This window comes from Notolepis coatsorum (assembly GCF_963971535.1).
Source record: "Notolepis coatsorum genome assembly, chromosome: 18".
Classification (NCBI taxonomy): domain Eukaryota; kingdom Metazoa; phylum Chordata; class Actinopteri; order Aulopiformes; family Paralepididae; genus Notolepis; species Notolepis coatsorum.
The window spans coordinates 62,350,696-62,368,814 of record NC_140182.1 but is presented as its reverse complement, the minus strand read 5'-3'; the positions used below and the strand labels follow the sequence as shown (position 1 = coordinate 62,368,814).

At 41.4% G+C, this 18,119-nt stretch overlaps 1 protein-coding gene across 2 annotated transcripts in view; it reads left to right on the top strand.

Moving 5' to 3' along the window:
• Nucleotides 1–18,119, top strand: part of tmtc3 (transmembrane O-mannosyltransferase targeting cadherins 3) — a 241,361-nt gene that overhangs the window by 40,481 nt on the left and 182,761 nt on the right. For both annotated transcript variants that reach the window (XM_084334576.1, XM_084334577.1), the window contains exon 4: nucleotides 9,083–9,182. In XM_084334576.1, coding sequence (XP_084190702.1) covers nucleotides 9,083–9,182 — 100 coding nt within the window. The remainder of the gene's footprint in view (nucleotides 1–9,082; nucleotides 9,183–18,119) is intronic.

Genomic DNA, 18,119 nt, shown 5'->3' with positions numbered 1-18,119 from the left:
CTTGTGACAAATAAGTCTTGACTTGACTTGACCACCAGCCTCTCTCTCTTAAGGCATTAACTGGGTTAATTAATCTAAATGTTATATTGTAACTGTCTAGTTATTGATTGATTGAATTGATTGAAAACTTTATTAACAGATTGCAGAATGGGTACAGTACACAGTACAGCTCAATACATACAATTGTTAAGGGAATGCAGACCCCAGAGAAAGACTTTCGTCTTGTTTACATCAGGGTCCCCCATTTTCAATTCATCGTAACATATGACATACAGATAGACAACTGGGTTAATCTAAATGTTACATTGTACAGTAAGTGGGGAGTGTAAACAAGTTGAACGCTGGCTGTGTTGTGAAATGTGAATAAACCGCGAAGTCACGCGAAATAACGTTATACGCGACGCTATACAAACCAATTACATAATCCTATCCAACATGTGTAAAGGCACACACAACATATTCCAGTTAACGGTATATTTTTTTAATGATTCGTTATGGCGTAATCAATACTTCCATGCGTATAAATTGCGTTCAGCCTCTCTCTCTGGAGTTAACGGAGTTTCGACTCCTGGCTAGAGGAGCTTGTCTCGGCTCATGCGGGGGGCCAATCAGAGAGGGGCTTCGCTCAACCAATCAGAGAGGGGTCTGCAGAAATGGGAGGGGTCTGCAAAAATGGAGTTCAACCAATCAGAGAGGGGTCTGCAGAAATGCGGCTACGAATTGTAGAGACGCAGCGTTTACATGGGGTTAATGGACGGCAAGGCCAGATGCACTTCCCGGAAGGGGCGTGGCACTCAATGTGTTAAGTAGCTAAAAATGTATTGTCGATTTTGGTCTTTTCGTAGTCTATGTTGATGCTAAGAAAAAGTTAGAACCTATTTTTAACCAGGCAAGTTGACTAAGAACACTTCTCATTCACAGCAACGGGCTGGGGGAGTAGTTGCAGGGGGGAGGGGAGGGTTACACTCCAGCCAATTATAAGTGGAGGGATGATAAGGTGTCTTGATTAACACCTGATTTGGGATGTGGCCAGGAATGTCTGATTTGTTGCGATAGACCAAATTTAAGGACCAAATTCGGTCGGGACCTCTGTTTAACATCTCTTCCGAAGGACGGCATTTTTAACTGTACGGTGTCCCTATCAGTAGTGTACGGTGTACCAATAGAAGTGTAGTGTGTACTTGTGTAGACCTCTGAAGTGTTTTGGAATGACATTTTTTTCCTTTTCTGTTTACTAGTAATTTCGTTTTTTTTTAATCATTTTTTTATTATTATTTACATGAAAACAAGACAACACAATAACCACAATAACAATACACATAACTTCACAGGGAAATAACAGAAACAATAATAATACAGAAATAACTAATTATAAAGACAAAAAAGAAAACAGAGTACAACCTTTTAAAATTTAAAGGGGTACTATCTAATAAATGGCCTTTCCCAGTATTCAGCACCGTTTCCCGGCCATGTGGCCCTATATTAATAAAACGTATATCTCTAATTCTCAAAAAGGCCCATTCTTCGAATTCACCTCACAACATTCACCCTCACCGAGCTGAGTCATCACAAAATGTGCATATCAGTGATGTCAGAGATTTCCCTGCTGCATAACAATGTGGCAGATGCCACCGGGTCACACAGTGGTTGGAGCCCAGCCTCAAAACGGCCTAAGGTCCTGAGGTAGAAAAACGCCGCTTTTGAGTACACGACTAGAAAAACAAAACAATGAACCTTCTTGAAAAACAAAAACCTACAGAGGTGTTCCATAGACTCACAGGAACCGTGTAAAAGTGTCCAAATAGTGAAGAAATAGCTAAATAGCTCCCCCCCAATAAAATCCCCAGTTAAAGTCAAGAGGACAACACAAAAGACAAGACAGACAAGACATTTCTTCCTCCCCCTCCCACGAGACTGCCGGACTCCCCCGAACAAGCACCCCAACCCCGCTCAGCCGCACATGGCGGTCCTGACCTTCTCAGCTGCTGCGAACCACAGGTCAATCCCAGCCTGCCCCACCCCAATCACCCGCGGCGTGGATATCTCAAGATAAATCACATCCAACAGTGTTAGGGACCAGTTAATCACTGTGAGCTTCTCAGGCTCCTTCCATCTCAATGCTATTAGCTTCTTCGCTGCTGTGACGCCCGCTAGGACAACCCTTTTTAGTTGTACGGCCGCGGGTAGTGTTGTTATATCGTTCAGGAGTAGCGTGACAGCTGTGAATGGGATAGTTAAGCCACACAGATCTGAAAGTTTGTCTGTTATTGACCTCCAGAAGCGGGCCACTGGTGGGCAATCCCAATACATATGCATATAAGTGCCAGTGGCCCTTTGAGAGCACAAAGTGCACCGAGAGTCGGTTACCAGTCCCATAGCAAATAGCTTCCTAGGTGTAAAATAGGTCCTATGAATATAATTAAAATTAATTTGCTGGTGATTGGGGTTGCGGGAAGACAATGCCACATTTGCCCAAACATCATCCCAGTCAAACTCGGGGTCCAACTCCGGGATATCCCCACGCCAGATTGTATCCAATGATACATTTTTATACGTGGATTGAATTAAGAGCGTATAAAAGTCTGAGACAAACCCTCTGGAGGTCGTCCTGTCCACTATGAGCCTGAGGAAGGGGTGTGGTTGCAAAGCTTGAGCCCACGGCACGGCACACCAGCGCTGACCATAGTTGAAGGTAAAGAAAGAAGGACTCGCCAGAAAGATCATAAAATTCTTTTAAGTCCTGAAACGCACGAAGGCTGTTCTTATCATAAATATCCTCCAGAGTATGAACTCCCCTCCTTTGCCATTGAGGAATACTAACCGGCTTGTGCCCAACAAGTAGTTGCTGGTTATTAAAAATTGGGGAGTCCAGGTGCCATGGGCATTTAACCGCACACGACTTCTGTACATTACGCCATGTTTGGATCACGTGAGTTCTGATCGGTCCATACCTCAGTCGGCATTTCGAAATAGGGACAGTGGAGTACACTACATCCTGCAATCTTAGCGATGAGACCGCCGCCGCTTCTAAGGAGCGCCAAGATACAGCATCTACAGGGTCTAGCCAGCACATCAGAGGTCTCAGTGAAAAGGACCAGAAATAAAGCTTAAAATCAGGGATTGCGAGGCCCCCATCTTGTTTTCTACGTTGAGTAGTAGCTCTTTTGATTCTCAGGCATTTGTTATTCCAGATAAACTTAGATACCATCGATTGTACCTTGCGCCAGTGGTCTATTGGAGGGGCCAGGGGGAGCATTGAGCTAACAAAATGTATCCTAGGCAGGACGTTCATTTTGATTATGGAAGCACGGGCTTATAAGGAGTTAGGAAGGGACGACCATCTGTCTAGATCCTGGCGTATTTTATCATAAGTACCCGTGAAGTTGTACTTAGTAGTTTGACTTAGCGTGGGGAATATCTCTATGCCTAAGTATTTAAAATGTTCCACTATGGGGATATCAGCTGGTAGTCGCACCGCCTTGGCCAGCTCATTAAGAGGTAGGCAGGCTGATTTGTTCCAGTTAATCTTAAAGCCTGACAATTTACCAAAGTCGTCGATTATTCCCAGTAATTTTGTGGCCGACTGGGAGGGGTCATCCATAAAAATCAGTAGGTCATCTGCATAGAGAGCAATTTTGTGTGGTGTATTATTGACCATTATGGGGACGATGTCCTCCGATTGCCTAATAAATTGGGCCAATGGTTCGAGGGAAAGCGTGAATAGTCCTGGGCTCAGAGGACAACCCTGTCTAGAACGTTTTATAAGAATATTATAGGTTTTCCTCACTAGCCAAATTTTCACAAGATAAGATACAATAAATAAAATAAACCCAAATCAAACATAAAAAAACGATTATAAATTAGATCAAAGAGACCGGAGTCCATATATTTTTTTATGTCAAATGTCCTAGTTTGTTGATTTTCAAGATACATTGTTACTCGTTCTATGTATCTGGAGCACAGTATCTAAAGGCAATCTTTCCAAGTTCAGTTCGGTTCAGTCTACAAATGTTGTGATGTAGGCCTAAGAACTAAGAAGGTAATCTTTCGATAAGGGATTTGTATATATTGTCTCAGACAGAGAAGACCAGCTGACCTTTTCATATAGGCTGTGGTGACGGGTAATGTTACCTCATAGGCTACATCTGCAGTGATGAATCTAAGGCGGATATACAGTAGACCTCTAAAGTGTTTTCACTATGGCGACAATTAAGTGTTTTATTTTTCTGTGTAGCAGTAATTTTGTCTTTTATACTGCATTCAGGGTGAGAAGTAAAGTTACCTTTTACTGGAGGATTAAAGGTTTTCCTAACTTGCCTAATTTTAAGAGCCACATTGCTAACAATAAATGGCCAGATGTTGCAATTCCATCAAACCCCTTTTTATTTTAAACTGCTTTTTCAAAACTCTAAATACCCTGCCTTAGCAGAGCGATACATGGATATTAGAACACCATGTTTAAGGTAAAGAGCCTGTGTGAACCACAGACAAAGCTAGTTTAATTACCCATTCATTTGATCTTGTTGAAGGAGCCGCCCTATATCCTATAAATGGATAAAGATTTGAGAGAGTTATACATTTACATTTAAATATAGACAAACTTGTCAGTAAATTCCAGCAAATAATTGGCGGAGACCCGCAGGAGCGTCTGTGATCTTGGCCAACATTGCTGTCTTTCAGAGAATGTACTGTGCTCATTTTGTGGGACCATATTATGAAACTACAACCTATGGTATCCATTGGTACCAACTATGTCTTGCTAGCTTATCTGGAATGGGGCTAAATAACGATCCAAAATTAGGTTACATTTTGGCGAGGGAAAAGGGGTCCCTAGACCTCAAGATATCTGAATTAAAATGGGTTCTATGGGTAGCCACGCATGTTCGCTTTACAGACCTGTACCCACTATGTTAATCCCATGCAGTTTTGGGCAAATCATCAAAGTTTTGGGTCAATCAAAGTTTTTAGGGATTATCTCCCACAAACCTGAAAGTTATTGCCATAAAACAGAACGCAGTTCGTTTCTCTACCTTTCTGTGAACGTCTAGCAAAAAACGGCGTTGCAATCTGTTGAAAAATGGCGGAGAAATTTACATTATAAAAAAGTAACATTCACGGTTTGTGAATCACGGCTGGTGATACTAAATCCAGATTGAACTCTGCCATTGGAAATGGGAGATTTGGCCCGATCCATAGATGTGCAACTTGGTCATAATAAGGTAATTTATAGGCCTGATATTCTATATTCTATAATCATATTTCAAATTGCATGTGTCCGGATGGCAGAATTAAGTACTGTATCTACAAAACCTTCTGTTTAATCATATTCCCTTTATTCATTTGCTTAGATTTTTCAGGTCTGGTCAATTTTAGCATGGTGTTATTCAGTCAAATAATAATAGAAAGGGGGCGCCAGGGTGGCGCACCATGTAACGCACTGCGGTGCTACACGTCTACCTGGGTTCGTCTCCCGAACCTGACGTACATTTGCCACATGTCTTTCCCCCCCATATCTTCTCCCGACCTTCCTCTCTGCTTTCTGTCGGTCATGTCTGACCTGGAAAAAGCTGTAAAAATGCAAAAAGAAAATCTTAAAAAAAGAAATAATAATAATAGAAAGAATTATTATTCTTTTAAGAAAGAAAATACTAATATAATTGATATTCTCCCTTGGTTCATTACAATTTACTCAAACCTAGTAACAGATACAATATTTCTGACACTGGGAATACATTCCCTGAGATCCATAGATGTCCATAGAATCAGATACCAAGAACATGCAAATGGACCATTTAAAAAAAGTTTGTTTATTTTACGTTCTTATGGAATGAATGACATAAAAAAAATGCAGGAGCCGCACATTGACGAGCAAAAAGTCGCATGCGGCTCATAAGCCACGGGTTGGCCACCCCTGAGCTAGAGTGGGGTTCCCAAACTTTTCAGGCCGGGACCCAGAAAATAAGGCGTCAGAGAGCCGCGGCCCAATGCACATCGTCAGGCTTTTTTTTTTCTCTTTTTTTTCTTCAGGTGACCGATTTTTTAAGCCAAATATCACTTTAATCCTATTAAGTTAGTTCAAGTTAGTTATTCATTTATATGTGCTATTTATGAGAGGGCTAACTTGTTGCAAAATAATAATGAAAATAATAATAGCCTCATTAACACTTTGATCGCCATGGGTTAAATTCATAATTTACCATCCCTCGCCATCTCTTTGTCTATGGAGAAGTTCCCCTTCTTTGCAGGGCTATAACTTTTTAAATTCTATTGCTAAATTGCCATTATTATGGCCCATTCAATGTCCTATATGTATTGTTCAGGGTGTAGCAACGTTAAACTTTTTCATTCACATATTCATACTAAAATATGGTCTAAAGTATAAGTATGTTTTTATCGTTTTCTGCAGCTTTCTTCAGAACGTGATTTATAGCCCTAAATGCATTATATTGATGATCAAATACAGTTTGGTAGGAATCTGTGCGAGATAAAAAATGTCAACTGGACGTGGTTCTAGAAGTTACTACGTGTCATCTGATGATGACCGGATGGGCGGGGGATCGTTTATAATTCCGTGGGCAGCGTTAGATGATTCATCCAGAGTGGGTCATATGTTCATCATAGCAGCTTATATGGAACACGTTAGAATATAACGCTGAATCTTACCGTGGCTTCCTCGCGCCGCTGGCAGATGAGCGTGGAACAGAATTTTTTCTATTATGGGATGGAGAAATGCCCGATCCATTTCCAGGTTGTATAATAGTATATACGTCCAAATCATGTTGTTTTTTCGAGTTATTTGCACCGATCGATGTTCACTGTGTCAAGACAGAGTCTCTCTAACGATAGCGAGTGCCCGGACCACATATGGATGAGCACTACCGGTTCAAAGGCTCATTTCCGGTTGGCGATCTGCCGATCGGCCACCAGATGGCGCTCTTGAACCACTAGAGAGTTGAGTGGAGCTTTGCAGTGCGTCTCAGGGCTCCGGAGGGGAAATATGATTTCGATGACAGATTTTTGAAATATTGACATCAAAGACGAGTTACGGCGTCTTCGGCAGAATGAGCATGGCTAGGAATGACGTCTTAACTCGTCCCCGGCGATCATAGTGTTAAAATACTATTGTTGCTTCGGTTGTTTTCAGCGTTTTATGTGCATAATAATGTTATTTAGTTTGAAATGTTCGTTGAAATAAGTAGATTTTTCGTTTTTGTTTATTTATTAAGTTAATATAAAACCATATAGTCACATTTTAGAATACAATAGAATAGAATTTTAGAATACAACTAGAAACACTGTCCTGGCCTGCTTCTAAGTTCAGTGGCCTGAAAAAAAATTAAAAACAATTTTTCTTTTTTTTTTCTTTTTTTAAATCATCCACCTTTTGGGTCGCGACCCCGACTTTGGGAACCACTGCTAGACAATACTAATTTGAGATAAGTCGATATTTATTGAGGTGGCTTCTTTCTCCTCCCATAAGAAATGGAATAGCATGCTCAGCCTTTCATACCCTGGGAACTTGGGTGGAGCAGAGAGCAAACAAGGATCTAAACTACCCTCTCTAATGTATTTCTTGGAATCAATTGCTAAGAGTGCTTCAGTGACTACACTAGAAGAGACAGGCTGGAGGGTAAACTGAGGAGCACAGCTTGTAATATGCACAAACTTGTCATTATTGATAAGAGGGCCCGCCCCTATATGCACATTTTCATAAAGGTGACTAACTACAGCAAAATGTTTATAGATACAAAGATGTGATTTGAGATGTTAATAACTTGGTGATTCTACTTGATTGGTATATCTATTGAACGTAATCCCCTTGAGCGTCTGATTGGTTAGAAGGGAGAGGCTCGCTGTGAAACTTTAGAATGTAACTTCACAGACAGTAGACAGTCAGTGTGTCTACGTTAATGTGTTTTGGAGCAGAATTAAAACACATTTTTTTTTTTTTTTTTTTTTTATACATACTGTAGCTTTAAATGTATTGTTATTTTTCAGGAATTCTGAACACTATGTGTAAATGAAAGTGGAAAAAGCTTGATTGACATTTATTTTTTATTTCAGCCTGTAAAGCAACAACGTGTGAACATTCTAAAACGGTGTGTAGCTTTAAAATGGATACTGTAGCTGATTCCATAGCCTGGATCAATACACAGTCAAACCTATCATCTAAACACTGAATGTTCAGTGCATTTGGCTATAGCTTTGATCTAATAACCCGTAGCTCTGTATGAAAGCATGTACAAATGGTGCTATGTGCAGTAAGTACAGGTGTGGATAGGTATACATGTGGTGAGAATCTAAATGCTGTATATATATAGATGTATATATACAGCATTTATATTCTCACCACATGTATACCTATCCACACCTGTACTTACTGCACATAGCCCTTTTACATATCTGTAGAACTAGATACTATATATCTGTACATATCCTACACTTATTAGTCACGCTGCTGGCCATAATGACTACTACCATACTGTCTTCATATCTGTATCACTGTACATATTATACTACAAGTCTACAACTCTGTATACATCTGATTAGCACTACACACAGTAGTACTAATTTGTATTTTTTATAACTAGTTTAATCACCTGTACATTGTGTATTGCTGTTGCACTTTACTGCTACATACATTTGTATTCTGGTTGGATGCCAGACTTCTTTTTGTTGTACTGTACTTGTGCTGCATAATGACAATACATTTGAATCTAATTTAATCTAACAACTGGGGGAAATGAGGCTCAGGCCACTTATGCTGGTGGAGCAAGGAATTGACCGATTCTTCCACAAGGGGGCAGTCATCGTTAATAGAACCGGTAGATCCTGCTTTGTATTGCCTGCTACATGGTGATACGTGCCACCCTGTGATTTATTTCAAAATCCTCTACCTGTTTTCTCAGCTGGATTTATTCCATCTGACTTGGACTAAACACATAGATTTGGATTACTGTAAATTCCTATGCAGTTACGACGGTCTCTGAAAGCTCAGATTTCGGTTGTTATTTTGTGATGAGATACGGTTATCAGATTTGTTCCCCCTCTACCGCAAGACTTTGTGCTTCTGTGCCATCAGGTCACAGGTGTGGTCGGCCGAGCTGAGCTCCTGTCTTCAATCTTCCTCCTGGCTGCTTTTCTTGCCTACACTAGATCCAAAGGTGCAGACCACTCCATTGGTAAGTCTGTGGCACATTAACCACTAGGGCTGTCACACTTTCCATCAAACCTGGCAAAACATGTTTTTTTGGGGGAAATGTCTTTATTGGGAATAACCCCTTGAGATTAACCATCTCGTTTTCAAGGGGGTCTGCAAAGACAAAATACAGAGTTATTATATTTTGACAATCTTACATAAAAGACAACAACCGAATAAACAACACCAACCAACCAAAAAAATAATAATAAGTATACAACAGTAACATGTCAACAACAACGACAAGAACATAATAACAGCAGCAACGACACATAGCAAATAATGGGTACATAGATCTGTTGAGGTCAAAAGCATGAACAGGTCGTCTCACAGTGAGAGGACAGCATCATTTTATTAAGCATTACATCACGCGCAGGAGTGGTTTGTGAAAAATAAACCATGCCTAGGGGCGGTCGTTAGACCCCCCTAGGCATGGTTTATTTTTCACAAACCAGGACTACAAGTGGTGTAATGCTTTTATACAACTGGCACATTCATCCAACCTTATTGCTATACAATAAACACATTAATCGAAGATTTATTGAAAAAACCATCCACCAGAAAAAGTAGTTCCCACAACAACAAAAAAGAGAAGTTGCCTCCATGTGGAAGCAGCTCGGAAGTGCATCCAACTGCACATCCAGCAAACTAACACATCCAACTGTCTCAACTAAGACATCCAACAAACTAACACATTCAACTGTCTTTCAACTAAGACATCCAACCAACTAACACATCCAACTGTCTTTCACCTAGACATCCAACCAACTAACACATCCAACTGTCTTTCAACTAAGACATCCAACCAACTAACACATCCAACTGTCTTTCACCTAGACATCCAACCAACTAACACATCCAACTTTTCTTTAGTTTTTAACCTACTTTCTATAGAACTTCATTCTTAGATGCTTCTATAGAAAGTAGGTAAAACAAATTAAAAAAAGTTTTCTTTGCCCTATATTGATATTTCCATTCATAATCCATCCATCCAGCCTGATGTTATCATTGGGAATGGGTCTGAGATCGCAAACGTTCAATACCGCCGCCTAACGCCTTGCGGCCGGTATTGCACATCCTTGGATCTCTCTGGCTCAGCCTTTACATTGAACTAAGAAGTCCGGTCCGGGTTTTCCTTCTCGGGCAGGACAAGTGTTTATAACACATCGATTGGGGAGACTGGAGCACCACCGGTTCATGTGTTTTGGTGGATTATCTTGGCAACACGACCGACATCAATACTTGGAATGGCGATCAGATTATTGGAATATTCTTTTTGCAGTACATCATAGACAAGGTAAGGTCTATATGCTATCAATCTTGCGTTGATCCGATAATTCCTTCCCCATGATCGGAAGCGCGTGTCTTTAATATACTGTGTAAAGTATTCCGTTGGTGACGATCGAAGCATAGAATCCCCCCCACCCTTTCATGCATGCATGCATGATGAAACATAATACCGATAATCTAGCGTTGATTCCAGATTGATTGTTGATCCAAGAGAGGAATGGCACGATTTATAGTGAAATGCAGTAAACACTGTTTGGCGGCGTTTCCTGGGATTACACAGAATTACTCTAAAACTATACTCATATTCACCACGGTATAAAACGGAAATGTATGGATGAAAAAATTATCTGTCTTTTGCATCTTGACCGGAAGAAACTCAATGACAATTGACTATATTATTAGATCCATAGCTATAATATTTAATATAGTTTTAGCACTGCAAACACCGGCATGTATCCCCATTCATTACAGCTCTGGCACACACGGCCATACGCCCACAGCGACCTCTGGCGCTGAACCTGTTAACACATTCCCTGCCATTGGTTATACCCATCAATATACCTAGTCTGCCACCACTGTAAGCCTATGGAGATGTTTACCTTCTTTGCAGGGCTATAACTTTTTAAATTGTATTGCTAAATTGACATTACTATGGCCCATTCAACATCGATTATCTATTGTTCAGGATGTAGGAACGTTATACTTTTTCATTCATACATTCATATGAAAATACCGTCTAGAATATAAATATGTTTTTATCGTTTTCTGCAGTATTTCATAGAACGTGAGTTATAGGCCTAAACGCATATATAGATTATCGATTGCCGTTTATTCCCTAGACACGCTATATTAAAAAATTCAATTGTATATGATCGTATACGTTATGCTTCATCATGCATGGAGTAAAGGGGGGGGGGGGGTCCCTTATAATTCCCCGATCATCAGTGACGGCTTTATGTAGTATGGGTGATATATTGATCAGATGGTTTGCAGTGAAATGAATAAACAATTGGGCTGAAAATAACGTTAGTGTCCTCTTACCGTGCGTCAAAGAGACTGGCGGTGAAATATCCCAAGTATAGGACGTCGCTCGCCTAGGTCCATTTCCGGTTTGTATGTCGCAATAAACGCCGAAATCATATAGATTATTAAGTTTATAAAGCGATCCATATGTACTATAGTATCTGTCGGGAGTCATGCAACAATGTCTGACGGCCGGATGAATTTAATCGACGCACATCGGCCACTTCCTGTTGTTCCGAGTGTAACTCGCCCGACCATCCACCAGGTGGCGGTATTGAGCCGTTGTTGCCGTCACCTATAGGGTTCAGCTGCAGCGTCTGAGGTGTATATATGAATTATGAATGCCATGGTGAAAAAATGTAATATTGATCTCAATAACGCTGTACAGCGAGATCTGGCGGTCAAAGCATGGCGGGCAATAACGCTTTAAAGCGTGGATGGCGGTGGATGTGTTAAAGGGGCCCTATTTGAAAACATCCTGTGTTTTTAGCATTGTTGTTACACAATGAGGGGTTGTCCCAACACTGAGGAAATGTCAAATATGTGCATTGTGCCTTTTCTGCAGTTCGAGAACCCTCCCTCTTGAAGTCTTTCAGAATAGCAGCGCCAATCGACGTAGTTAGTGACACCTCGTATGTGCCTGCGAAGAGATCTTTGGGAAAAATGTACGTTTACAAAATGGCGCTGGTCACGTCGCCATTCCTTTCAACGTTGTGTACCTTTTCCTCCTCGTAGTCCAGCTTAACGTCGCCCTTTCCTCCAGGCTCCTGGAGGGTTGACCACTCGCCCAACAGCGCAGCTCTTTCCTCGTCCAGGTGTCTGTACCGCTTCTCCAATTCAGCTACGTTGGGGCTGGGAATAAGGTACCTCCACTCCCTTAACACCTGTTCAAAGGCGTTGAGTCTCCTTTCCAGCTTATCCCCCTTCAAAGCTCTCTTGTCTCTGGGTGCTCATTGCTAGCTGAGTAACCAACCTCTGTTCAATGAAGCGGGACCATACCTCGGAGAAAATCTTTTCGTCCAATGCTGCCTTCCTCTGCTTGCATGCGTCCTTCTTTGCGGTAGCGTCAGCTATCACAGTAGCATGTGCAGATGCGTCAGTCTCCTCCAATGCTTCAACATAGTCCCCTGTAGCATCGACAAGCTTGGCAAACTCTGTTTGGAGAGCTTTCCTGTCACTGATTAACTCAGCTGGCAACGCAGTGTCAATATTGTCTGCTACTTGGTTTGCTCTCTTTGTGAAAGCCGACTGCGCCGCAGTACGCCTCTTCTTCAGCTCGTCCATATCTATGCCCTCCATCTTGCCCCAGTCAGCCATATGCCCTCGCTGGAGCTCCTTTCACGGCTGGGTTACTGGTCGCAGGCAGCAGTGATAATGGAGTAAACAGTCTGAAGTACAGCTATACAGTTAGCACACTTGCTGCTCGTAGCACAGTCCACAATGTGAATGAGCAATTAGAAGAAGGCTAGGTTGAAGCACAGTTCCTTAACGTCAGTGCATCAACAGTACAGTCCACGGCGTGAAGGAGCAATTACAATACAATATATAATAGTGGTAGTTTGAAGCATAGCTTACATTGGTATGCCAACAATAATGTCCACGGCGTTAAAGAGCAATAATGTAATTGGTAGGTTGAAGCACAGCTAAGGCGTTGGTGCATCAACAATAGGGATGCACCGAAATTTCGGCCACCGAAAGTTTTCGGTCGAAAATGGCCAAAAATGGCCTTGCGGCTTTCGGCCGAAAGAGTTTTTTCACCGAAAATATATCACCGAAACAGAAACAACCTGTAACCTAACGTGTGTTGTTGTGATGATGTCATCCAAACGCGGCTTCAGTCATTACATGTGCAACGTGAGCTCTTCAGTCCTGCGTTCTGCAGTCTGTGATAACTCCTCTTGGGACTCGGGAGACTCGCGCTGTTTCTATGTAAACTCCGCGCGCAACGCGTCCAATAAATGCGTCTTTAACATGCTTTATATCCTTATTTACTATATGCCCGTCGCGGTTAATCACAGAGTGATCTAATATGCATATTCTTCAGAGCGAGAGGGGGAGGGATTGTGTTTCTCACATTGACGCTGTCTGTCGTTGATAATATAATAACATTATTATTAGGGATGTCCCGATCGCCTTTTTTTGCTTCCGATCCGATCCCGATCATGTGATTTTAAATATCTATCGATCCGATCGTTTCCGATCCGATCTTTCACATTAGTAATCAATTTTGACGCATTTTTGTCAGAAACTGGCAGAGCGAGACAAGCCCATCTGTTGCCTATAATAGTCCGGGGCGCGAGAGCGGAGGCTTTTGTTATTACATTCACCCTGAGAAATGTGCTTCTGCTTCATATGAGAAATATTAAAAGTTTCAATATATGTTTGCACATTAGTATACATTCAGTGTTCGACTTACGTAATGGTCCATTCTGGTCTGAAACGCTGACGATAATCCTCAGTCACGTAACGTTATCCTCCAGGTGAAAAGTTAGTCTGAAAACTTCGCCTCCAGCCTGTCCTTGCAAACATTGCAACTGGCTTGACTTTCTATTTTAAAATGCTTAGTTCCAAACCTCTGACATTAAGTCTAGCTGCTCAAGTCAGTGGATATTAACCGTGTTTCGGGAGCGACGTGTTGTACTGTTGTTGTGATGTGGTCGAGCGTGTAGCGACAGCGTGTAGCGTGTAGCGTCTAAATTAAAGGGGTGTTTGTTGCAACGGTGAAAATTAAAGGGGAATGTGTTTGTTGTGTGACAATAAATACATTAACACTTTGGTTGCCTAAGGTTAAATTAATGATATACCATAGATTGCCAGCGCTATTTGTCTATGGAGAAAGTCCCCTTCTTTGCAGGGCTATAACTTTTTAAATTCTATTGCTACATTGCCATTATTAGGGCCCATTCAAAGTCCTATATGTATTGTTCATTGTGTAGCAACGTTAAACTTTTTCATTCACATATTCATAGTAAAGTATGGTCTAATGTATAAGTATGTTTTCATCTCTTTCTGCAGCTTTCTCCAGAACGTGATATATAGCCCCAAATGCATTATATTGATGATGAAATACAGTTTGATGGCAATCAGCGCGATATAAAAAATTCCAACTAGACGTACTTCTAGAAGTTACTACACGTCATCTGATGTTGACCGGATGGGCGAGGGGGCGTTTATAATTCCGTGGGCAGCGTTATACCAATCATCTAATGTGGGTCAAATGTTGATAATATCAGTTATTATCGAAGACGGTAACGTTACACGCTGAAACTCACCCCAGTCTCCGCGCGCCGTTGGGCGATCATCGTCGAGTAGAAATTTTATCATTATGGGATATATTATTACCCGGTCCATCTCCAGCTTGTATAATGGTATATACGTCCAAATCATGTTGTTTATCGAGTTATTGGCAATCGATCGCTATGTAGTGTGACGAGCTAGAGTGCCGGAACCTATACCGAGTGCCCGGAAGTAATATGGCCGACCAGCAAAACCTCTACTGCGCTTCCTGTTAAGCGGTTGCGCCGATCGGCCACCAGATGGCGCTCCTGAACCGCCAGAGCTCAGTGGGTCCTGCTGGTGGATCTCAGGCCAGCGGAGGGACATTATGAATCCGATCGCAGATTTTTGAAATATTGATATAAGGACGCTGTACAGCGTCCCCCGGCAACTTTAGCATGGCCAGGAAAGACGTCTAAAGACGGGTCCCGGCACTCAAAGTGTTAATGATGATATATTATATGTAATTTAAAACCAAAACTAAGGCCTCCGTATGAGTTTAAGACGTGGACATGGTCATGTTTGTTGAATAAAATTTTTCTTTTTTTGACTGCCGATTTTTATTATTATTTTTTCCCGATCCTCTGAAAAGCACGTGATCGACGCAGATTCCGATCACGTGATCGGATCGGGACATCCCTAATTATTATTATTATCATTCTCGAGCATACACGTCGCGCGTCTACTGTGCCAAAGTCAAGAGGGCACATTCATCTGGGGACTAGAAAGGTGCGCTCAGTAGAGCACAGATGTCCGCCATGGCGGCAGCCACACATGTCTTCTCTCTCTCTATCTATCTATCTACCTCTCTCTCTCTCTCTCTCTCTCTTTTATGACATACCAGATTTGCAAATACAGTACTGTTTGTGATACAAAAAGAGTCCAGAAAAGGGAGTATATACATTTGACATAGAAACAGTACATTGAAGGAGTTTTAAAGCACATTGGCTTTGTTCTGAATGCACTTTGTAGTTATCCTACAGAGAAAAGAAAATGCACTTGACTTGGAATTAATGTACTGTATGCATTCAGAAGTGCTGAATAAATGTTTTATGGACCCATAATAGTGATTATTTATTATTTAAGTAAAGTTTTGCCATAATCATATATTTTTCCATAATCAGGTAGCTGAACAACATTGGTAAAAAAAAATCTATTCTATGAATCATTTTCGGCCTTTCGGTATCGGTTTCGGCCAAGAATTTCCCATTCGGTGCATCCCTAATCAACAATACTGTCCACGGCGTGAATGAGCCATTCACATATAATATATAATAGGTAGGTTGATGCACGGCTACAGGCATTGGTGCGTCAACAATATTGTCCACGGCGTGAATGTGCAATTCACCTATAATATGTATAATAGTGGTTAGGGATGGGACGATACATCGATCCAGATCGATATATCGATCTATTATCAATTATCAAATAGGATCGATGCAACGTAAAAAGATCGATTCATATTGCGATACTCTTATTTTGAAAATCCCCTCATGAGCATATCCGCCCGGCTGCAACAACAGTAGCTCAGCGCAGCTCAGCGCAGCTCAGCGTGTGTAGACGTTAGACAGCATTGCTTCAGAGTCAGTCTATTTTGCCCGAAATAAGTGCCTGTTGTTTTTTTCCCCACAAGGGGTCAAATGCATCTAACATGCTTTCCATCCTCGCTATTCCTTTATGCCCACGTCGCGTTAAATACCGAAATTAACGTTGCGTTAGCGTGAGCTAACTAAGCTAAGCTGATAGAGCGATAGAGAGAACAGCAGAGGTCCACTAGGGACTGGGAAGGAGGGGGGGTTACTGCATTCTCGAGATAGCCCCACTAACAGGATCTGGCCGGTACTGCACCTTCTGACTCCCAATATGCCTTTTCCAGACAAAATACAGCGCTGTGATAGGATATTAATATATAAAAAAAAAAAAAAAAAAAAAACAGTGAACAGGAGGTCTATTTGTATTAAAAACAATAGATTGCTTTTCATTTAAATGTCTGGAAGAGATCAAAAATAAAAATGTCAAATGATATTTCCATTGCCTTTTTTTTGTTGATTTAAATGTTACTGATTGTGTTAACCCTTTCTCTGCCATGCTTATATCCATCCTTGTAGCCAGTCTGCCAGCTCTATTTGTCTATGGAGATGTTCACCTACTTTGCAGGGCTATAACTTTTTTAATTGTATTGCTAAATTGACATTTTACTTTTTCATTCACACATTCATACAAAAATACGGTCTAGAGTATAAATATGTTTTTATCGTTTTCTGCAGTGTTTCATAGAACGTGAGTTATAGCCATAAATGTATATATTAGATCATCAAATGCAGTTTGATACCGATTGACGCCATATAAAAAATTTCAACTGTACAAGGTCCCAGACGTTAAGACTCATCATGCGCGGTTGACCGGAGGGGGGGGGGGGGGGTCGTTTATAAGTCCGTGGCCGACGTTAAATCATTCATGTAGTATGGGTGATGTATAGATCAGAGCAGTTTGTATCGAAAATGGTAAACAAACAGGCTGAAACTCACCCCAGTCTCCTCGTAGCGTTGGGTGATTAGCGTGGAGCAAAAAGTTTGCTATTATGGGATGTTGATCTATGCGATCCATTTCCAGGTTGTATAATACTATATACGTCCAAATAATGTTGTTTATTGAGTTATGGCAACAGATCGCTATCCAGTGTGTCAAGATGGAGTCTAGGAGTCCAGTCCCAGTCAAGGATCCGTGGGTGAAATATGAATACCATGACAGAAATTTGAAATATTGATCTCAAAGACGCTGTAAAACGTCATTGGCAGATTACGCATGGCGAGGAATGACGTGGTAACACGTCATTGGCGAGAAAAGGGTTAAATGGGCATATAATATCATCTCATATCGATCGCAGGCACCTGAATCGAATCGTATGATATCGGAAAATATCGTATCGTTGTCCAAAGAATCGATATCGTATCGTATCGTGATGAAACTGGTGATTCCCACCCCTAATAGTGGTGGGTTGAAGCACAGCCAATGGCATAGGTGTGTCACCAATACTGTCCACGGCGTGAAAGAGCAATACCTATATAATAGCCTGCATCGATGCTTAGCTGGTCGGTATTGCTATACGACAAGCAAAGTCTATTCGCGTTGGATAAAGTAATTTAGCTAGCCACGCTAGCTTCCTCCCCTGGTTAGCAAGCAGCTAGCAGTGTTAGCACTCGGTTGGCTTGCAGCTAGCAGTGTTAGCACTCGGTTGGCTAGCAGCTAGCAGTGTCCGCATTTGGAATACGGCGATTCCACTCAAGAAAACAGTCAACATTAGCGTTTGCACTTCCCTTGAGCTGAATGC